Source organism: Trichosurus vulpecula, chromosome 9 (assembly GCF_011100635.1).
Source record: "Trichosurus vulpecula isolate mTriVul1 chromosome 9, mTriVul1.pri, whole genome shotgun sequence".
In the NCBI taxonomy this organism is placed as follows: domain Eukaryota; kingdom Metazoa; phylum Chordata; class Mammalia; order Diprotodontia; family Phalangeridae; genus Trichosurus; species Trichosurus vulpecula.
This window is the reverse complement of record NC_050581.1, coordinates 65,536,304-65,560,574: the sequence shown is the minus strand read 5'-3', so window position 1 is coordinate 65,560,574 and position 24,271 is coordinate 65,536,304. Positions and strand designations below refer to the sequence as shown.

Sequence of the window (24,271 nt, the reverse complement as noted above, 5' to 3'; positions counted from 1 at the left end):
GGAATCAAAAGACCTAGGTTCAAATCCCAGTTCATTCATTTATTACCTAGTTATCCCTTCAACAGGACATTTTACTTTTCTCAGTCTTAGTTTCCTCAGCTAAAAAAAAAAAAGAGGCAATTATTCTCTGTATCTTTGAATCTTCTTTCATCTCTAAATTTGGTCATCTGATGGAGTAAACAGGTGATATCATAGATAGAGGGTTGGATTTAGAATCAATGGGCCAGGCATCCAATCTTAGCTCTGTTCCTCACTAGCCTTGTGACACTGGGCAACTCACCGAATTTCATTGGGCCTCGGTTGCCTCATCTGTCAAGAGAAAGGGTTGGACTAGATGACTTCTAAGGCCTTTTCAGATCTAAGTCTATATTCTATGACATCATGAACATTCTGAAAAGATCAATTTTTTTTAAGATTCTAAAATAGGATAAGATTCCATAATAGATGAGAATGTTTGCTTCTATTAGAAAATACTCTATTCTGCAGAGCACAACAACCAGAAAATGATGTCTCTGGAGGCTGAGGACTGTGTGGCAATCCAAGAGCCTTAAGAACCTCTGCACAATTACATCCTCCTATTTGATTTGTTCTCCATCTTATTTATTCACAGGAAACAATGCATATCACTAAGCAGTCTGCTTTAAACAAAGCTAAGCCTTGGAAATGTGTTTGTTTTTCAAGAACAATATTTTTGCTAAGTAGCTACCTCATTTTTCCCACAAGGGCATTCAGTCAAAATTTTGGACTATGGGATCTATAAATATATGTGTGTGCATGCATGTGTGTGTGTATGTGTGTGTGTGTGTGTGTAATTTATTATATATTATATTATATATTATTATTATATACTATTGTCAAAAAGAAAAAGCAAAAAAAAAAAAAGGAAAAGGAAAGAAACAGTGAGAAATCACAGAGAGCAAATAACAAGATGGTGCCATCACTTTGAAGGCAATTTTATTCATTCCCTCACTTAGGAAACATCATTCTTTGAGTACCTCCTATATGGAGAATGCTGTGTAAGCATTGGGAAGTATTCAAACTCATTAAGATAAATCCCTATCTCACGGAATAGCCTAATACATTACAAATATAGATTTTTCAAAAGATTCAAACTTACTGGAGACTGGGGAGAGAATACCTTGAGGTATCCCTAGTTTGTTAGGTTTGGGGGTTTGTTTTGTTTGTTTGTTCATTTTGGTTTTGCCAGCTGCATTCTTTTGGAGGGCTGGTTTTGGAGTCAGGAAAACCCAAGTTCAAATCTCCTCTCTGTCATTCACTGGCAAGTTGCTTCATCTGCCTGAACATTGGTTTTCTCGTATGTAAAATGAGGCCAGTAATGTCTGTCTCTATTGCCCAGCTCACACGGCTATTGTGATGACTATCTTAGCTCATGCATGTAGAACACCTTGCAAACTTTGAAGCATTATATACATGCCAGTTATCATTATTATTATGAAAATTGACAGAAGGCAGGTAAGTTATTTGCTTGGAGTTTAAATACTGTCATCAATTAAAAAGAATTAAAACTCCTGATTTTCTAACTTTCTGAAAAGAATTCAGTTAAAGACATAAGAAGAAGCAATGATAAACCACAATTCCGGAGGTATAACAATGAAGAATGCCACCCACCTCAGGTCAGAGAGGTAATGGACTAAATATGCAGAATGAGACACACATTTTTAGCCCAGGCCAAGGCTGGGGGTAGGGAGTTAAGAAGGGGGAGGGGGCACATTTGTTTCATTTAAATATGCATATTTGTTACAAGGATGTTGTTTCTCTTTTTTTCTGGGGATGGGAGAGGCGGAAGGGAAAGAAAATTAATATTTGTTAGTTGAAAATTTTAATTCCATTCAATAAACATCAAGTACCCAGTCTGAGTAGGTTACTGGGAATAGAAGAATAAAAAAAATGACACAATATCTGCAGTCAACCCAAAGAACTTAAAAATGTCAACTAGGAACAAGCATAATTTTCTCTCATTTTGCATGAACGGGCTCTCTGGAAATTTTAAATTAAGTGGCTACTTGTCTCTACGCTGGTCAGCTGAGCCAAACATCCTTAAGTATGCCAATACTTAGAAAAAATATAGCTATTCTGTAGGATGCAGCATTGTGTGATGTCACACAAGAGCTTACTCTAAAAAAAGGAAATGGGTGACAAGCTGTCCTTGACAGTACCAATTAAAACAGCCTCCTTTGTTTTGCATGTTTGCATGCCCGACTACAAATCTCTCCCTTTTGTCTCTCTCTATAGGGTGCATTTGTTTTCTCATCAATTCTGCTTTATTATTTTGTGGCCTGAGGGTGTAGCAGATGAGACATTTTTCCTTTAGCAAAGAGAAACTAAATTGAATCGCAATAGCAGATGGAACTCCTAATCCTTTCCCTATATTTTCCACTAGCTTTGTAGACAGTAATACCAAGGAAAGGTGAGCAGCTGTCTGAACCAATGGGAATGAGAATCAGCCCCCTTTGGTCAATCAGTCTTTCACTTAAAGTTTCTTCTCTGTGACAGTAAACACACAGGTACCCCCAATTTGCTAATCTCCAGAGATGGCCAAAGACCCACCAAAAAGTTGTTCCATACCTAAATCCTGAGAGCTCATCCTTTTGATGAAGACCCTGGTTCCAGAGATAAATTACAGCAAACTTTCCTTTGTATAAAGAAATGACATATAGGTAGGGGATTACAGGTCTGAAATATTACATATACTATCAGATTCAGCTTTTGTCAGGTTTTTTTTTTCCTTTTCTTGTTTAAAAAATTCTTTGTTAGAAAGGTTGGCTCACTGACTTTGGTCAGAGGTGTGTGGGACAAGTGAAGACCTCTCATAAAAAGGAACAAATTAGATAAATAGAAATAAGTAGGATAGTGAGTTCCATTTCTCTACCTAGATATTTTCCTTTCTGTAAAGCCATTTCTCTACTTAGATGTTTTCCCCTCCACAAGCTTAGCTAGTGACCATAAGGCCCCCGAGGTTAAGAACAGGACACAGGATGCTCACATCCTGTGTATTTACCTAATGGCGAGAGGCCTGAAAGAAAGAAGGGTTGAGGTGAATAAGTCAGCAACCATAAAATCCTCTGAAAGTAAGGACAGGACACAGGATGCTCACCCCCTGTGCATTGACCCCAGGATAAGGGACCCTCAGCTCAGCAGAAAAATGGATGAAAAGCCAGAAAGCCAGGTGCAATGTAGACGTGCAAGACCAGTTAGGTATGAATGATGGGAGACAAGGTGTAAGGGTACTGGGGATATCCATTGTAGCCACAGATGTGAAAATGAGGTAACCAACAACTAATTCCTGCCTGTTACTGATAACCGAACTGTTTGTTCAATCGTCATTGTCATTGTCATTAAGACAGACTTACTACCTTGAGGTTGATAGTAGAATGAAATAAGAATGGTGGGAAGTTCATGTTCATCACCTGCTTGTCAAAAATAACCATATTGTTTGTTCCTTGCCATTGTCCCTGGGATAGATTTATCGCGTCCAGATTGTACCCTCAAAGCTTATGTCTGCAAGCTGAGAGGAAGGAGGTTGGGAGGGGGAATTGCGGTTAGAGACCTATATAAACACCCCAATTTTCTGTGTCCAGCACGCTCTGACACTGAGAGGACCCCAGTCCTTTTAGTATCTGGGTTGCCCTTTCCCCGCGGGATCGTAATAAATTTTCCTTTCTACTTTCACCTTGAGATGCCTCTGTTTTTAATTCTTGGATTCCTAAAATCCATCCCACACAATGGGAAGTGATATTAAAAAATAGATTAAAAAATTAAAATGCACAATTTTTTAACAACGCTACACCACAAGGCAATCATTTAGAATCTTATCAAATACATACAGAATGGTCCTCTATTTAATTCCATATGAATTCAGGCATATCCACAAAAGCCAACCCCTTTGTCTAGCAAAATAGCCATGATACGTGATTGTAGAGGGCTCAAAGGATGGTGGCAGGTGTCACTCAATCAATAAAGAAACATTTATTCAGTGCCTACTATGTGTCATGCATTTGAACTCAGGTCCTCCTGACTCCAGGGCCAGTGCTCTCTCCACTGCACCACCTAGCTTCCCAACGTGCTAAGGATTGGGGATACGAAAAAAGGATAAAGTACACAGAGTACAAAGTAATCTGACTTTGCTCTCAAGGAGTTTACAATCTGTGTCAGAGTCAGGTAAGTCCATAAAGTCGGGCAGCAAAGACAGTGAGTCTTGTTTTTAAGTCTAAGATATCTGTGGGACATCCAGTTCAAAAAGTCCAATTGCATTTATTGATAATGGTTTTTGATATTGTTTGTCCTTTATTCTCACAGAGGACCATGACATCAGGGAAGAATGCCATGACTGGCAAGTGAATTGGATTTAAGCGAGGAAGAGCTGGACAAAGTCACCAGCCTCACTTTCTCCTCTACAGCCATCTGGGTCCAGTGGCCAGATATAGATCAACAGGACTGGAGATGGCCCCCTGTTGATAATGGAGTGACACTCAGAAAGAGCCATTTCCTCAACTGTAAAATGTACCCATAATAGCACCTACCTCCCAGGGTCGTTATGAGGATCACATGAGATCATATTTGTAAAAAGCTTAGCATGGTGCCTGGCACACAGTAGGTGATATATACATACTAGCTATTATTATTGTCATAATTATTATTGGGCATATTGTAGCATCTGCATGAGATGCTGATTAGGCCCAAGGGAGCTGAAGTGGTCAGCAAGTGAGAAAGTGAAGAGAAAGAGCACCCGGGCTAGACTCTTGAGGTCTAAGGACAGTTAGAAGGTGGACGGAGGTCCTATAAAAGACTGAGGAACAATGAGACAGACAGGAGAAGCATAAGAGAGTAATGTTACAAAAAGCAAGAGAATCTAGTGAGGACACAGAGTCAAATGGTGTAGAAAGGTCCAGAAGGATGAAAAAAGACTATTAGATTTGGCAACAAAGAGGTCATTTGTCATTTTGGAGATAGCAGTTCAGTTCAACGATAGGGTCAGAAGCTAGATTGCAAAGCATGAGAGAAAAGAAGTGGCATCAGTGAGTGTAGATAGCTTTTTTCAAACAGTATGGCTGAAGAAGGGAGGAGAAAGAAGTGACAGAACCTTGAGAGGATGGCAGAGACAAGTGAAGGTTTCTAAGAATGGGAGAGACCTGGGGATGTTGGGAGCAGGAAAAGAACCAGGTGATAGGTAGACACTGAAAGTTAGCAATCTTCTGGAGAGGACAGAGATGGGATTAAAGACATTTATAGAAGGGTTGGCCTTGGCAAGAAGAGTCACTTCATTATCAGAGACTAAAGTAAGGGAGAAAAGAGCATGGGGATGGGCAGGACTGGGGAAAGGGGAGAAATAGGCAAATGTTTTGAGATGTAGAGAAGAAGGAAGAGAGGAGGAAGCTGATAGCATGTGGCCTTTTTTCTCAGTAACATATGAAGTAAGGTCCTCAACTAAGAGGGTTGAGAGAGAGGCAAGCGTGAAAGGTTTGAGCAGAGACAAGAAAGCATAGAAAAATCCCTGTGAGAAGTGAGACAGAGACTCTATCAAAGAGGAGTAAAAGGGCTGTCTTGATCCACTGAGGATCTAGTCAAGGTTAAATAAAAACATAAATTTGCAATGGAGCCAGTCATTGGGGTTGGATCCCACTCTGTACGTGAATGGGAACAGAGGAGATGAAGGATAGGAGTAATGTGGAGCTGGGGTTTGGAAGGGCATGAGCAAGGATGAGGCTAGGGTGCCAGAGCTTCAAGAGAAGATGTTAATGTGGAGTTAAGCCACCTGGCTGAACTTGGGGAGTGAGGAAAGTGAAGTCAGAAAATGGGTGATGGCCTGAGAAAATACCAAAGGTGGAGGTCACAGTGAGGAAAGAGAACAGTCTTAAGGAAGGTAAAGCACAAGAAAAGATGGAGGTTATGATCAAATAGGGGAAAGTCAGAATTGTTCATCACAGAAGCATAACACAGAGATGATAGAGAGATGTGGGATGAGACCATTCCTGCGTGTAGTTAGGGTGGAATGGAGGACCAGGTCATAGGAACTGCCATTGTCGCTGTATTATCTGCCTTCTGCTATGTTCAAGGAAGCTTCAGGTTAAAAGAAAACGCCTGGTGGGACTTTGTTCCAATAAGAGAATTAAAATAAAGGAAGCAAAGGCCCTTTATAACAGGGAAGCTTTCAATTCAGATTCTCTTTTACACTGACTGCCATTAATTTTTAATACTTGACTGTTTTATAGAATTCATAAAAAAGGGTAAAAAAACCCAACGACAACCCTACTCTTTTCTGCAAACTGTGCTACTGTGGACTCATATACTCTGTTTTATCCTTAAACCTGTCTGTATAAAAATGGTACATACCAGCACCTTTTTTTTTTTTGCTTTACAAGATGGTGGGACACAGAGCCAAGAGCTTATTTAAGTAAAAATTTAGAATAACAATAATAGCCCACATTTATATAGCACGTACTATGTGCCTGGCACCGTGCTAAGCACATTATAATCATTACCTCATTTGATCCTCACAACAGCCCTAGAACTCAGGTCTTCCTGAGTTCCCTCTAATCACCGTTCCATTAAGAATCACAACTTTTGACAAATTATGTAAATTTCACAGGGCAAGTCTACATGAATATAGTTTCAGGGACTTTCTACTTCAGTGATTCTCAACAACTTCTAGAAAAATCTAGAAAATAAGAAGAAATGATTGCCAAAGGGAAGCCAAAGTTTGCAGAAAATAAAATTATATAAATTCCAGGATCCCTATGAGTAATTATGAGGTTACTGTTAAGACATTTGGATAAGGATGGTGAAAGGGCATCCCTCAAACCACGTCAATGAATGCCAAGGCTTTGGTGGTCATGACTCATCATGGGTTATAAAAGTGGAAAACCAAAAATATTTAAAACAGCGAAGTCAACCACATTATTTAAAGCAGATACTATCAACACATATTTTACACATTTGGATCGTGAATATAACTAGGGCGAAAGCAGATTTTTTTAAAAAAAATGAGTATCCAATCTATACATAGAATAAAATGTGAAGTCAATAGCTTACTTGTAAGATTAAGATCTATTCAATCTTCCCAGTGGGGGGCTCCACTCAGGAATATTCTGGAGCTAACTGGTCAAGTATCTCTCTAGAGATTCCTTCTTCTGCTTATATTTCATCCCTGGACAAACAGAAGTGTTTTCTATTGCTGTGCTGTGCTGTCTTTATAGGATCATAGATGTAGATTTGTAATCTAACCTCCTCATTGACAGGGGAAAAAAAGCCCAGTGAGGTTTCTCAAAAAGGTTATGTGACTTGCCCAAGGTCACACAGGTAACGAGTGCCAGAGGCAGGATTTGAACCCAGGTCCTCTAAGTCTAGAGTTAGTGCTTTTTCCCCACTGTACCCACTCATTTTTCCCTACTGCTCATTTCCCATCTTATTCTCTCCTGGCCCACAACAAACCAAGATACAGTTTCAGAAAAATCTTAGCATTTAGCAAAGGGACCTCAGAGGATTCCTTCTATAGTGTCTCCAACAAATGTCCATCTAGTCTCTCTCATCTAGCAGGGGAGGAGACACATTTCTTCCTTGTGTGCTGCTCTAATTGTCAGGGCAATGGTCAGGGCAGCTAGGTGGTACGGGAGGACCTGAGTTCAAATCCAACCTCGGATGCTTACTAGCTGTGTGACCCTGGGCAAGTCACTTAACCCTAATGGCCTCAGTTACTTCATCTGCAAAATGAGCTGGAGAAGGAAATGACAAACCACTCACAACATGAGTCGGTTTTGAAGATCATGAAGAGTCAGACACAACTGAACGACAATCGTCAGGGTGTTCTTCCTCGTGCTGAGCCAAAATCTGCTTCTCTGTGACAATAAATTATGCCAGAAGCACAGGTAGAAAAGGGAATATACTTTGAAATTCTGCAAGCTCTTGCCTTGACTATGACAAGCAAAATTTACTATAAGTTGGTGGGGCCTTTACCCATCTTTACCATAACCAACTGAAATGAAAATGGTAGAGGATAGTACCTCGTCTTGACTGCATAATATATTGGAAATTCAGAAAATTGATGGCTGCTGCTTCCAAAGGATGGTAGTGTATTCATATTTTTTACTTTTTCTCCAGCCCAGGATTTCTTTGGAAGAATATGGGTGTATTCCCTCTTCAAGGAACCAAGCAAAATAATTTCTTCCCCTCATGGACGAAACAACGTCTGTCGCAGCTAGTTACACTTACGATTTCTTCTGGCTCAGCTCTTCCGCCTTAAGGACTGGAAATCTGAACGATTTCAAGTGACATTTGAATGACATATCTCTTCACCCCAGCAGAGCCCTTGTGTCCCAGAACCTCTGTCAAGGTAATTCATTACTGATACCCAGCACAGCTGCAAGATACCGACGCAAGCAGAAGGTGGAATTTTAGACTTTCCCTGTGATTAAGTATATATCCCGCTAATAAGATTAAAAAACTCCTCTACGCAGGTTTATGGGCAACTAAGAAATTAGAACCATGCCCCTAAAGTGAACTATTTCTCACTTAATGAATTCAACTAGAAAAATCAGAACCACTAGTTCCCCAAAGTGACAGAGTATCCCTCAGCTCTCCCGGCTCTGGTCTGATTAGAGTCCGAGCTTTGGATGGGGACAAGGACATCATCACATTTAAGCCATTTGCCCCAAGGTTAAAGACAATATTTTTATTTCAATTAATAATCATTTGAAAGCCCTCTGGAGGTATGCCACTGTTGTCAGAGATAGTTAACTTGCCCTAATATATGTAGAAGCAATTCCCAATGAACTCTCAGGGAGGACCAGAATTTATCAGATAATGAAGATGATGCTGATGATGGTTAAAAGTTATATCGTACTTATGGTCTGAAAAGGACCTTACAAATGTTATCCCATTTCAGTCTCACAACCAAACTATGCTATTATTCACCCCATTTCACAGATGTAACCAGTGTTTGTGCTACTCCCTCCTACTCTCTCCAAATTATGACTTATCCCGGGGTTTAGGGTGGGGTATGGGATGAATTTTGCTAAATCTTCAGCTGAGGAAATTATTGTAATTAATTAATTAATGTAATTATTTTTATTGACCCTCCTCCCCCTCCACACACAAATTACACCAGGCTACGAACACTATGGACACTGAGGCAAGTGATAATGTGGAGATGATAAGAGGTTGCAGGGTAACCAAGTGGCTGGGCCTGGAGTCAAGAAGACCTCAGTTCAAATCCGGCCTCAGACACTTAATAGCTGTGTGACCCTTGGGAAAGTCACTTAACCTGTTTCCTCCACTATAAAATGGGGATGATAATAACATCTATGTAGCAGGGTTGCTGTAAGGATCAAAGGAGATAATATTTGTAAAAAGCACTTAGCACTGTGCCCAGCACATAGGCACTATAGAAATGATTTTCTTCTCCTTCACCTTCTCCCCAGGGGTAAGAGGCATTTCCACACACACTCAGAAGTACAGTGTATTTAGTAAACTGATCTGGTTATGCTGAATTAGCAACCTTCAGGAACGAAATGCTGCACAGAGGCAATCTGCAAGGTAAATGCCAATTTTGAAAAAAATAAATAAAATGTGCCATAGTCACGGCAGAATGAAATGCTTGTATTCCTTACATAATAGTGACTACTTATAAAATCTCCACTGCCCCTCTTTCTTTTGGATGATATAAAGCACTCTTATGCAAGCTGGGTGTCACCAAGTACCACGACCTCCTGAGATTACCCAGAATGAAAGCACAAAGGAGGCCACAGCTTACAAGAAATTAGAAAGTTAACAGTAGATTCTCAGAGCATTCTGGGGCATGATGATACATACATAGCCTTTATCCCTTTGCCTAAGGAGTGCACCAAGTCCTCTACACCCAGAGTGGTGAGCGACGGGGAAAAGTGGCTAATGCAAATCATGCCTCTCTCATCAGTAATTTATTAGGTGAGATGATTAATCCTGGGTTTTTAGTTCACTAATCTTGTACTATAGTTAAAAATAAAATAAGGAAGGAGATGCCCTATGTCAAATGAAGGACTCCTGTCTACCATATCAGCATCCACAGCAGCTGCATCCCTGGCAGGAGATGTGAGGGAATGACTTCAAAGTGTAGGGGAAACCACAGATACCACCATTCGGAGAGATTAAGACATAACAACATTGAAATGGTGCAATCAATTAACAAGCCTTTATTAAGCACCAGTCTTGTACCAGGAAGTATGCTATGGGCAGGAGATGCACATACAAAGAATAAAACAATCTCTTCTCTTGAGGAATTTAGTCACGACTATGGTAAGAGTAGCCTTAGATTCTAGTATATGGCCACATACAGCAAGGTCGTAGAAAAATCGAGGTGCTCCATAGCATTTGTAAGTGTCTCCTTACTGCTTGGTAATCCCAAGAGATCTAGACAGAGCATCCAGGCTACAGCCCAAGAGAACCTCAAGGGAAAATGGCTGAAACAAAATGACCAGGAAATGACTTGGCTATTGCAAGAAATTATGAACATCAAGATTTCAGAGAAACATGGGAAGATTTTTATGAACTGGCATAGCCTGAAGTAAACAGAATCAAACAATGATGAGAATTATGTAAATGGAAAGGACAAAAAAAGAATTAAACTGGATGCATAATGAGAATGACTCCAGTTGACCCCAAAGAAGAGATTTTAAAAGGGTATCTTATTCCTTCCTTTCAAAGTTGGGAATTATGGGTGTGGAATATTGTATCTACTATAAGATTAGGTTGAGAACATTGATTTGTTCCATTCAACTGTTTGTTTTCACCTTTCCTTTTATTCTATCATATTAAAAATGGCTCTTTGGGGGAGGGGATGTATTTGATAACAAAGAATATGTAAAAAAAAATTAATGAATGAAAACTATATTAGGCACTGGCTACGTGCCAATTGCTGGAAATACAAACACAAAAGTGAGACATCCCCTGCTCTCAAGAAGCTCACATTCTAACTAGGGGAGATAAACTGACTTTGCAAAGAGATTGATGTAGCTCAAGTGAATACCACAAAAATTCCCTGGAAGGCAGTGTAGAGTAGTAGAGAACATGTTGGGTTTCTGGAGTCAAAAGACCTGGGTTCAAATCCCTGCTCTGCCACTTGCTACTTGTGTGGCCTTGGGTGAATCGCTTAATGTTTCTAGCCATTAATTTCTCTGGGCTTCAATTTCTTCGTCTGTAAAATGAGGGAGTTAGATTGTATGATTTCTAAGGCCCCTTCCAGCTCAAAACCTATGATCCCATGAGCTTTAGGGACCAAGGAAAAATCATGAGTGAACTATGGTTATGCCACATTGAGAAGGAGAAGAGGGCCTGTTCTTTTGAATCTTCAAGCACAATAAATACAGAGGAAGCCAGAGTCAGTGGAGCATGGGGGTCTAACAACTCAAAATCCAAGTAACTCCGTGCAGCTTTCAGGCTGTCAGAGACTTGACTGGTGATGGAATGCAAACAACTGCTTCTTATATATGAAAAGCACTGGAATTATTTTTAAGGCCCTGAAAATGGAAAATGCAGCTGTGCCCCAGCTCACCTGTTGTATGCGAGGGATGGGGAAAAGGGGTGAGGGGCAAGGCAGTACTAGCAAGGGGGAGGGCAACATGTATATGCATTAAGAATATCCTGATGTGATTGCATACCCTTTTTCAGAAATTAAGTTTCAAAACTCAATGTATTTTATGATTCCAGACATACCCTCAAAACAATCCTCAAAAACATAACTACATTGATCAAGAACAACATAGACGCCCATCAGTTAGGCAAAGATCGAACAAATTACGGTATGTGAATATAATGGAATAGTATAAGAAAATATAAAGGAGAAATTCAGAAAAACATGGAAAGACTTGTATGAACTGATGCGTAGCAAATTTAGCAGAACCAAGAGGACGATAAACACGATAGCAACAATACCAATGAAGTATTAAAAGGCAATTGTGTTCTGATTAAAACATGACCCTGGGAGGACTAATGATGAAATACACCTCTCTTCTCTCAGCAACAAGAGGTGGAGAATTATGAATGCAGAACATGGCATATACTAACAACCTCTGTCCCTGTGATGGTTGGTTTTGCTTAACAGTTTTTCTTTTTCTTTGTTTTTTCTGCTTAATTTTTTTTTCCTTTGTTACAATGGAGGGTTCAGTGGAAGGAGCTGTCATGAGCAAATAACTGGTGTTAAAAGGCAAAAATAAAAAAAAAACTTAACTACATTTGTTACCTTAGTGGCACGGCATTAAATATTTTCAAAGCAAGCATATAAAGTTTATTTCTGTCTGCTCAGCCTCAAGGAAGAAGAAATAGTCTGACTTTTACCTTTTTAATTATGCTGGTCTGCATGCGTGCCATAGTAAATGATAATTACCTTTATACTGAGATGGGACTGCTGTTCAGTGACCATTCTCATTCGATATATTTTACTCACCTTTGCCATTATAATCCCAATCTTCTTATAATGCCAAACAGAGGACATACCATTCTTACAGTAGAACAAATAACAACAGTGGTTTAGAGTAGGAAACCAAATCATTTTTTTTTACATATACCTGCAAAATATGCTTATATGTCTTCTTGAAAGGGATTTCTAAAAATACCACGTCCCTCCTCACAATCTGATTTTTTTCTTCCCTGCAGAACTCCAAAAGTCAGGTTGCAAGTTGTAGGAAATTCTCAGCTGAAGCCTACCCCATTTCTAATTCACTCTAATCCCTGTTTCCTAGCAACTTTAAGGCGTTATCAAAACTTTCTTGTTACTTAGTGGTATCTATAACCTGGTTTTTTTTTCCCCTCAGCCCAATGGGGCCAATCTGAAAATTAATCCCCCAGGCCTGTCTTATAGAAAAAAAGTCATCTCACAATTTTCTCAGAAGTCTAAATTAATTACCAATTAAGGCCATGAGGGCTCCTATGGTCACCAATACCCTGCACTGCCATCTCCTGGCAGTTTCAGGTGAGGAGAGAAAGAAGAGGCTGATTAACAGAGAATGACTATTCCTGACTCCAGGCTGATAGTCTCGATGAAACATTCTTTACCATTACCTAGAATATGATTAATTCTGTAAAACCTGAGACAAAAGTCACCAGAGAGGCAAAGAATAACATGGTATATTAAGTTCATGTCAGGGTAAAATATATCGTTTATTTTATGTTTTCTCGTTTCTATTTTCTTTGTATCACTGAGGCATATTTTTTAAAAACCTCCTTTTCAGTTTATCTAGAAATATTAAGAAATACTATTTCTCCAGACTAAGCCTCTTTCCAAATCTTTCCCATTTTTTTGAATAGCAGGATGAACAAAGACTAAGACCTTCCTTTGAAATGAAGTAAAAGTGATAACCAGACTTAACTCCTTTATACATAGGATCCACCTGGAAGGGCTGGCACCATGACCCACCTGGGGACAGTATCTCTTACCTTTTGAAATTCAAGGTTAAGATATTAATCACAAGAAGGAATTCTTAAGGGGAAGTGCCCGTGTAGGAAATGAGTGGTGACTACTTTGGAATGTTAACCCCGAAATGTATTTTAACATATTGTTATCTTTTCCTTGATCAAGACTCATATCGATGTTACCTGAAATCCTTGTGTGGCAGAGAGTCATGTTAGAGACATATGGATCTATGCCATTTTGGACATCTCTCTCCAAGGCAAAAGTGGTTCAAATGTGTATTAAATAAAAACTGTATCTAGCAGACTTGAACCAAAATCACGGAGGACATTATTTGTATTAATTTTTCTTCAGTAGTATTTTTCTGACAAACATGTACATGTATAGTGATTTTTTCACCTACAGCACCAGGTATGGTACAGAGACAGGATCCTCCCCTGAAAGAAGTTACCTTAAAAAGCAAATAGCGTGTAGAAACATGGACACACTCAACATAGTATTTTTTTCTTTTTTGCCTAGCATCTTTTGATTTTGAGAGGGAGGGCTGGTTAGGAATTGGCTGTTGTTATCTTTTCTAGTTGAAATTAGTGGAACTGAAACTGTGAAAGGGGAATGGAAGTTTGGAGTAAACATTTAGAAAGGATCAAGTGAAGAGAATGACTAAAAGAACCAGTAATAGGCAGAAGAGAAGCCAGTATCAATCAGGCCCATCAAAGGAGCTGGTAAAAGAGTATAATTACTCAAGAAGGTATATAATCTAATAAAAACAATTTTAAAATTGGCACTATACTGAAGGATATAGTTTGATATCATATGAACTTAGCAACATCAAGATTTAATATTAGATAATAAATATATATTACGATTTTGTATCGCACCAGTGATTTTCACGTCACCCGATTTGAAAAAATGACCTTGATAATAACTCTTCTCAAGAGCAAGTAAAGAAACTTGACCGTTCTCATCTCACTTCAGAAGTATAATGACAGATGGGTTACTAAAACCACCCAAATTACAGGTCCATTGCAAGCTTCTGTTATTGGTGTATGGAATGGAAAGGAGTAGCTGACTTTTTTGTTGTTGTTGGTTTATTTGTTTGGATCTGTGATTCCTAGCTGAAAACCCCCTTTATCAGTGAAGATGGGTGCATGTGCTGTAACTTACATTCTTAGAGAGCTGCCTAAGTTAAGAGATTTGCCCAGGGTCCCACAACCAGAATGTTATCAGAGATAGGACTTACCACCATCCAAAGGAACCTCCTCTTCCTGTTCACTGGGAGAAGGCAAAAGTGGCTGCAAGGGTTCCATGTTGATTATGAGCTGCTTATTCAAAGAGTAGGAACTCTTGCTCTGGGTAATGTTGGCTCTGAAAGCAAGTACAACCCATAAGGGAATGGTTTCCAAAGATCATTTCAAATGCTTATCTGATCTCTTATATCTGTCTGCCTTCAGAATTGTAATATCCCTCCTTCACAAAATAGATTAGACCGGTAGTGCTGGATTATTGGTCTAATGAAGGTCTGACAGAGGTCTCCATAGTCAGAGCTATGGTCTTTCCAGTAGCGATGGACGGCTGTGAGAGTTGGACCATAAGGAAAGCTGAGCACCACAGAATCGACCTTTTTGAATTGTGGTGCTAGAGAAGACTTTTGAGAGTCCCTTGGACAACAAGGAGGTCAAATCAGTCAATACTTTAAAGAAATTAATTCAAGTTATTTACTGGAAGGTCAAATATGGAAGCTGAAGCTTAAATACTTTGGCTACATAATAAGAAGACGAGACTCACTGGAAAAGACCCTGTTGTTGGGGAAAACTAAAGGAAAAGGGGTTGGCAGAGGATGAGATAGATAGATAATATGTCATGGGAACCATGAACATGACTTTGATAGTGGAGGACAGAAGGGCCTGGCATGCTATGGTCCATGGGGTCACGAAGAGTCAGACATGACTGAACAAAAGCTAGATTATTAGCACTCAAACCTCATTTTTCATATGTGAAGTCCTTTTTTTAATCTACTAATTAACTAGAATTCATGCAAAATAATATAGCAAATTTCATTTCCTAGTCTTTGCAGTTAAGTGCAGGCACACAGGCTGCATCAACACAGAGATGAGAAGGGGAAAAGAGATCTGATCCATCTAATGGATACCCAGGACATTTGAGGTCGGGCAAGGCCTGGAGTGATTTTAATTCAGGAAACAAAGTCAGGCAGCCAGATAAACAGGCAATACCCACGATCTACAAGGGATGCTTTCTCTGTATTGGCAGATATCCTGGTCATGCTGAATGTTTCATGTAGCCCACTTCCGATTCATTTCTTCAACTGGCCCAGTCTACTTACCCAAACTGTGTATTCTGTTCTGGAAGGGAATACCCATTAATTAGTGGGCATGATGACAGTCAGCTGGCTGGAAAACTAAGCAGATGCCTTCGCAAGAGCATCTGCTTGCAGCTGTAATGACTGCTTACCCACTCTACCACAGGTCACCCGGCCAGCTGTGCTATGACTGACAGCAATCCTCTCCAAAGGGGAAAGCCCTCCTTGCAAATGCCCACTTTTCCTATTTTGTGTCAAAATTACAGGAGACAACCACAGGCTGCCATATTTGAGATGAAAAAGTGTGCTGACCGAGCCAGCTGAAATGACTTACATCTCAGGATAGGAATTTCCATTAGCAAAGGAAAAAGGCAGGGAAGGAGTGTTGTTACCAGTTTCAGATGGCATGTTTCTCTTCCCTGGAGCCAGTTCAATAGAGAAATCCCTGAGGACTGGGGAATGAGGACTATAAAATTGAGTATGGGTTCCCTTTTCAATTTCTTGTTTATTTTTCCTCTGTAGCTCCTATCTCTACTTCCAGACTATTTCCACTGTCTTTAGTATTCATTAGTATTAGTATTCATTAGTACTCACCTCATTACAATTTACCTACCTTTCAGGGTGACAAGGATCAAATAAGATCCTCATTTTGCCCTAAGAATCCCTAGAGATTGACCTGGAGAGGAGTCCTGCTGTTTAGACCTTCCTTTGGTTTAGAACATTCCATTGACTTCCTCTACTTTGCCAGCCTTTATCTAACTAATGAAAAACCAATTTTCAGTCCTGCATCTTGGAAGATCCCTGGTTATACAAGTTTTTCTAGAGCAGGCTAATGTGTGAATTGATTGTCCTTCATTCTCACAGTCAATCTAGTAAAAAAGAATCAGGGGCTGCTTTGTAATCTATATATGTTTCTATATTTCTGGGGCATAATCATTGGTACCGTGACAACTCCTGAATTAAATTAATTTGAGAAGCTTATGAAACACCAAGGGTATTCAGAGAAATTATAACTATAATCCAATAATGGCTTCTAGGTTTCTTCTTATATCCAAAGAAATGGTTACATCAAACAGACAAAATGAGATAATATCAACCAATCACCCAAGCAATTATTAAGCCCTCCACTATGTGCCAAACACAATGCTAGGTACTGCAGACACAAAGATAAAATAAAATTCCCTGCCTTCAAGGAACTTACTTGCAGACCCATGTCTCTGGGGTGGCACCAAATGGTGTCATAATTTCTAGTTCCTTACACTGGGATCACATTAACACTTGTCTACACCCCCTTCCCCCCAAAATCTTCTAATCTAAGTTGCAACTGCATGTTCTAATCAAATTTTAGAAGTGCTCAAATTTATAATTGCCAGACTCCTAGAATGTCACCTAGAGAAGGGGTGTCAAACACGAGCCCCCTCCTGCTAGATTCAAATGTAGTTGGTAAATATTTAACAAAATTAAGAAAATACAGTAAAACATAGATAATGTTAATTTGTGGTTTTCCAAGACAAGATGTGGCCGGCAGGGTTCCTTATGTATGGTTGTTGCTGTTCAGTCATTTTTGACTCTTCCATGACCCTATTTGAGGTTTTCTTGGCAAAGATATCAGAGTGGTTTGCCATTTCCTTCTCCAGCTCATTTTACAGATGAGGAAACTGAGGCAAAGTTATGTGACTTGTCCAGGATCGCATAGCTAATAAGCATCTGAGGCTAGATTTGAGCTCAGAAAGATGAGTTTTCCTTGACTCCAAGTCCAGAGCTCTATCCCCTGCCCTTATATATAGTATATTGGCCCCCATTTCTATTTGAGTCTGATACCATTGACCCAGGCAGGGCTTCTTAAACTTTTTCCACTCTGATCCCTTTAGCACTTCTTAAACTTGGATTTAAGAAATGCTCAGCCCCAGAGCACTAAAAGAGGTGGCTTTCCTAGGGCCCCACAGTTAGGAAGTCACAGGTATGACATGAACCTGGGTCTTCCCGGCCCTCTATTTACTTTGCTGCTCGGCTTCTCCCTGCCTTAATATGGTCAATCGTCAACAGAAGAAAAACAGAAATAAAACCTGTCTTGAAGGAGTTTACTTCTGGGGTTGGGGGAGAAATTTGCAGAATAAAATACGTATACAGATCACTAAGAAAAAAGCAAGACTACTAACACATTTGGGAGGTATTAGGGAGAGTTTCCCACAGGAGGTGACTCCTGATTACTAGCATCCAGGGTGAACAATTAAGGCAGTTTTCCTTGAAAAGGAGCCATCCAGGATATCGAAGAGAAGGGCCCCACTCACCTGTGCACCTCAGGAGGGTCCCTCTGGATTTTGGAACTCGCCTCCACTACCTCTTTGGCAACTCTGCCACTGTAAGACAAAAATATGAAAGAAACTAAATACTACTGAGAGAGAGAGAGACAGACAGACAGACAGAGAGACAGAGAGACAGACAGAGAGTCAGAGACAGAGACAGAGAGAGAGACAGACAGAGACAGAGAAAGACAGAGAGATACAGAGAGAGACAGAGAGAGAAAGAGAGAGACAGAGAGAGAATGCCTCTCCTGAGGACAGTGAAAAGACAGGGATATAGTTAAGAAAAAAATGTGGTTTGAGGGATTAGCCTTTCTGGCAATATGCTTGCCTCTATCTGGGACATGACTCATCCTCTTGCCTGGTGTTCTCCCTCCCTCCTGCCCTGCCCTCCTTTTTTAGGCCCTTCCATAGCCTTGTTGTAAGCCTCCAGCTTCCCTAGATCATTCGTAGGTGCCCACCTGCCTGTGACATCAGAGATGGGAAAACAACCCCCTGTCCCTGAGCCACTCACATTCCCTGTGGAACATACTCCCCAAGTTTTGAAATCTTTGAGCAGGCCCCCTGTGTGGGACAGCTCAGTGCAGAGCCTGAGGGGTCACCAACACTCTCACATAACCAGGGTCGCAAGGTACCTCTTGCCTGAATCTCCAATCACTTCCTTCCTCCTTGTCTTGGCTAGTCACATAACCTTATATATCCTCACCACCCCCCATCACGTCCTCATGCTTATCTAAAGTTAAGGGATTCCCCTTGTATGAAGTAAAATACACCAGAAATTTTAAAAGGCCTATTGCTTCTATCATCATTGGCTCATTCACTTGTGTGGAAATCCTTCAGAGATAACTCCTCACCACCCTTCTATCTCCTCCCACCCCCCACCAAAACCAAACAGTGGACTGAAATAGGAAGCACTCGTCTTCTGTTTCTATTTCTTCCTTATGACTCTGTGGTTTAAGCTTTTCAAACCATTTGTGTCCCCAAGAGAGTACCTTACTCTGAAGTTCAAAAAAAGATGCTGAAATGGAAGGAAAATGATCCTCAAAAAGGTTAAGTCACTTATCTAGGGTCACCCCAGCTAGTAACTGAAACTAAAATGGGGGTGCAGAGGTTTGAGAGTAAAAAGCACTAGTAACCCCCAGGGACTAAAAATAGGTTACAATACACTTACTTTCACAAAATATTAAAATAGCTGATGTTTCTTTTATCCCACTTCTCCCAAAAAAGGGGGGTAGGGGAGGAGAAAAGCCTCTTCAAGTACCTACCTATATCGAAATCTACTGCCTTTAAAAAATATTTTGCTGCTTGACACCGTCTTGATCTGACTGGATTTTGCATACCTTTAAGAAAAGAACAGAACATTAGAAAGCCAATACCCCAGATGGTGTGAAGATTGTGCAGTGCCATTGGTAAAGAGAGGCTTTTCCATTTCATAAATCAATGGAGAGGGTAGCCTGTAGTACTAGTCAGTCCTCAGGGGGCACTTCATTCCTTGAAATCAAATATGTCAGCAGTGTACCAGGCCACAATCTACAGTCACTTTTTTGAATATTGCTCTAATGGGAAAGCTAGGAAATCCCTCTCACCACAATCCCAAGGGATGACAGCTCCTGTTTTAACTATGCCTAAATCACCATGACCCAGTATCCTTCTCCCTGGTAAATGACCAGGATACATGGAGAGATGGAGACCTAGCCAAGTGCTGACTTAGCAGGGATAAAACTGAAATGTAAGCAAGAGGCAAATAGCAACAACCCCCCCCACACACACACACACCCCTAAAATACAGGCTGGTTTGACACTTGCCATTTTTTGTTATTCAGTTGTTTCAAGTGTATCCAACTCTTCATGACCCTTTTAGAGATTTTCTTGGCAAAGATACTGGAGTGGTTTGCCATTTCCTTCTCCAGTCCCTTTTACAGATGAGGACGCTGAGGCGAACAGGGTTAAGCAATTTGCCCAGGGTCACACAGCTAGTAAGCGTCTGAGGAAGGATTCTAACTCAGGTCTTCCTGATTCCATGCCCAGAGTACTACTATACCACCTAGTACCTGTGATAATAACATAGGAGTCTAATCCTCAACCTACGTTCTTCCCACTCCTTTCTATTCTAGCATAATAGGAGATAGTTATCACAGAAATGACAACTGACATTTATAGATCATTGAAAAGTTTACAAAATGCTTTGCATATATTATCTTATTGGGTCCTAACAACCCTACGAGTTAGGTACCAACAATGTTACTATCCCAATTTAAAGATGAGAAAACTAAGGCTTGAGAAGGTCACAGTCACATAGCCAATAATTATTAGGCAAAATTTGAACCTATAGCTTATCAGCTTATCTACATCATATAGAACGCCTCTATCAAATTAAATTTCAGAGTCTCAGGCAGAATTTTGTCTCCAGTTTACTAACCAAAGAGGGTCCCTTGCTGTCCCCTAGTTCCATGGGTTCCCAAGAAAGCCAGACATTGCTGAGAAAGCCGTGCTTCTGAATCTCTACACATTCACCACCTGAAAACCTCCCCTCTGCTAATTTGCTCATTCTCCCTTTTGTTGTTGTTGTGCAGTCATTTCAGACATGTTCAACTCTTCGTGACTCCATTCGTGGTTTTCTTGGCAAAGATACTGGGGTGGTTTGCAATTTCCTTCTCCAGCTAATTTTACAGATGAGGAAACTGAGGCAAACAGGGGTAAATGACTTACCCAGGGTCACACAGCTAGTAAGTATCTGACGCCACATCTGAACTCACAAAGATGAGTCTTCCTGACTCCAGGCCTGGAGCTCTATCTACTGTGCCAGCTATCTGCCTTCATGTTACCCCTTTACTGGGCATTTACCTCTTCCCTCAGCTGCAACATCCACAGAAAACACAATGAAGATACAGAAGCCCCAACTTTCCAGCAGGCAATCACTTTTTCAGTTACACCACAGGACTGCTAAACACTTGGAAGGATTTTTTTATTAAAAGTTGGAAGGATGCCTGAATTTTGATGGTAGAGTTTAAAATGCCCTTGCTGTTCAGAACTCTAAAGGCTTTGTCTACACGGATGGAGCGTGGTACAGTGGTAAAGAGTGCCAGATTTGGAGTCAGAGGGCCTGGGTTCAAATCCCAGTTGTTATTTATTATCTAGGAAAGTCATTTAATGCCTCAATGTAAAATGAAGGGCTTGGGTTAAATGGCTTCTAAAATTCCTTCCAACTCCAAATCTGGGATGCTACAATCCTACATAGAGATTTGAAATGAGTGACGGTATATATCAGGGCCGCTAGGTGGCACCATAGTGTGTAAAGTGTGGGGCTTGCAGTGAGGAAGACATCTTCCTGAGTTCAAATCTGGCCTCAGACGCTTACTGGCTGTAAAATTAGCTGGAGAAGGAAACAACCAACTACTCCAATATTTTTGCCAAGGAAACCCCAAATGAGACCATGAAGAGTCGGATTTGAAACAACAAACAACATAAATTGGTGCTGACCTTTGACACTTTATTTCTACTTTCTTATCTCTGTGAAGGACTTCACCCTCTCTACATTCTTTATTATCAGATCTCTGACTGCTCTATTGGTCCCATTAGAGCTGTCAGAGATGCTCCTGGTCCCCCCACTCCCAAGAGTTCACTGTATTGATGCCAGACTTGGTGCAGGTGGCCAATCACTTAGCCCAAATCAGCTCAGAAATTCCAGGCCCAGGCAATCCAGCAGCCTCCCAGATATAAGTGTGGGCCACCATGCCCACCACTCTAATCTCCTTGAAGCATAACATTTTAGAGACATTTTCCAAGTCTCAGAGATAAATAAACAAAAATATATTATATTCCCATGTCTACATGTAGATAAATATGTATAAATACGTAACTTATGAATAACCTGTATAAGGACACTGCACACCAAGTATTAGAGTTGGAATGGCCCTTGGAGATCTTCTGGTCTGAATCTCCTCTTTTATAGATGAGAGCACTGAGTCTCAAAAAGGGGAAGTTACTTGATAGAAAGCCATACATTTTAGGACTAGAACCCAGGTCTCCTGACTCTCAGGCCGGTGTTCCATTTTTTCCTACCTCACAGTCTCTAATTGGAAACACTCTGCTCTTTGGAGAGCGAGGCATAAAAGTATAAACAGAAATTCTCTTGTAAAAAAATATCCACATTAAAAAACGTTGCATTGACAGCTTTTGTTTTTTATTTGCTTTCAGTTTCCAAGATAGCCCTCCCCACCCAACCAAACAGCCATCCTGTCCCTAATAACAAAGGAAAAAAAAGGAAGAAAAAAAAAAAGAGGTTAACTGAGTCCAACATTAGATGCTATGTTCCACACCCATAGCACACCCACCCCTACAGAGAAGGGAGGGAGGTTTGTTCTCCTATCTCTTCTTTAGCGGATGGAGGTTGGTCACAATCATGTTGCTACACTGGGTTTTGCTTTTGTTGTGGAGGTTAAAATGAAAATTTCCTCAAGATAATGATCAGCAGAGCTTGTCCCTTGGGATGCCTGAGAGCTGGCAGTGGGAGACAAAAGCAAACTTACTGCCCCTGTGCCCCTTTGCTTTGTAGCAAACTCTGGTGCCAGGATTTTCTAGCTAATCAGTGGCCTCTTTCCAAGAGTGGCTCAAAAGCACATCGGGGAATTCTTACTCACCGAACGCTGGCCTGCACGGTTCCCATGCCAAGGAATGTGAGCTGAAATGGGTAAACAACCTATATACTCTTCATGATAGGGCCTGGGACCATGCTTTGTCATTCTTCAATACACAAAAATAATAATTGTGATAAGGCCCCAAGAAGCCAAAGACCCTCCCTTGTGAGCCAGCTGGGTGTGGCAGAGCACAGGACTCAGAGTGAGGAAAACCTGAGTTCAAATCTCACCCTAGCTGTAGGCCCCTGGGCAAGCTGTTTGTTTAACTCAGTTTCCTCTTCCGTAAAACAGTGAAAGCTGGGTTGGTATGATGATCAAATGAGATAATATGTATAAAATGTCTTAGGAATCTTAAGCCTCATATAAACGTCAGCTAATAGAGTTATTTCTCCACACTGAGGCTAAAGGAGGAACAGAGATCAGTGATTCTGGAGGCCACGTACAGTAGCGGCATGGAGGCCTCCAGCTCGCCATTTTGCCGCTGTGTGACCCTAGACAAGTCACATACTCTATACGGCCTTGCCTCTAAGCTTTGATGCGGTCATTCAGTCATTTCAGCCGTGTCTGACTCTTCATGGTTGTGGTTTTCTTCGCAAAGATACTGATACAAAGATACAGATGAGGAAACTGAGGTCAATGAGGTTAAATGATTTGACCAGGGTAACACACCTAGTAAGTGTCTGAGGCCGGATTTGAACTCAGGTCTTCCTGATTCCAGGCCTGGTGCTCTATCCACTGAGCATCTCACTGCCTTGCCTCTAAGCTTACCTACATACCTACTTATTGACTATTTACTCTGTACAAATATTGTCTCCCTCGTTAGAATGTAAGTTCTTTGAGGACAGGGCCATTTCTGCCTTTTGTTGTGCCTGGCACATACTCAATGCATAATAAATGCCTGTTTATTGAGTGATTGGGTGTCAGTTTTGTCTACTATAAAATTAGTGGGTAAGATTAGGAGACCTCTGAGGTGGGTTCCAGCTTTAATATTCCGCGCTGTTCAGTGTGGACAGCAATGCAATTGGAACCCCATGGAAACAATGAAAAAAATTCAGAAAAAAAATTTTATTGTCTGTGATAAAAGTGGAGGAAAAATGTGTGAATAAAACAAAAAGATGGATAATCCCCCTGAATAATTTTTCCTTTTGTTTTGTTACACACACACACAAGCCAACATTCTCCTAACCTGACCCCCAAGACCTCTCACCTCAGTTCTAAGGCCAGTGGGCCTTAGCACAAGGACAGCTGTCTGAGTTATACCAGGAAGGAAGCCCCATAAAACACCTGAAGAACTTTGAACTCACTTGCAAATGATCTCAGGTTGACTATGGTAAAAGAAATAACTACTACAGACAACATAAAGGCTTTCTGGATGCTTTTTTAACCACTAGCATCAAATGAACAAAAATAGCTTACTTGTAGAAGGCCTGATTCTCCACCCCACACTTCCAGAGGTGTTTACAAGCAGCCGGAGTTGAGGTGTGAAATTCCAACATGGCCTTTTTCTAATGAAAGGGAACAGAGCAAAAAAGAGCATAAGAAGGGGATTTTCAACACTTTAGAAACACAAATTAGGAGTCTGAAGCCCTCTCAAGACTTAGTCTGGTTGCTGGTTTGT

At 40.6% G+C, this 24,271-nt stretch overlaps 1 protein-coding gene across 1 annotated transcript in view; it reads right to left on the bottom strand.

The window, feature by feature from the left end:
- FRMD3 (FERM domain containing 3) overlaps positions 1–24,271 on the bottom strand; it is a 334,062-nt gene that overhangs the window by 30,037 nt on the left and 279,754 nt on the right. The window contains exons 10-13 of the mRNA XM_036739138.1: positions 24,070–24,158; positions 19,282–19,356; positions 18,005–18,073; positions 14,637–14,761 (exon numbers count right to left, since the gene is read on the bottom strand). Coding sequence (XP_036595033.1) covers positions 14,637–14,761; positions 18,005–18,073; positions 19,282–19,356; positions 24,070–24,158 — 358 coding nt within the window. The remainder of the gene's footprint in view (positions 1–14,636; positions 14,762–18,004; positions 18,074–19,281; positions 19,357–24,069; positions 24,159–24,271) is intronic.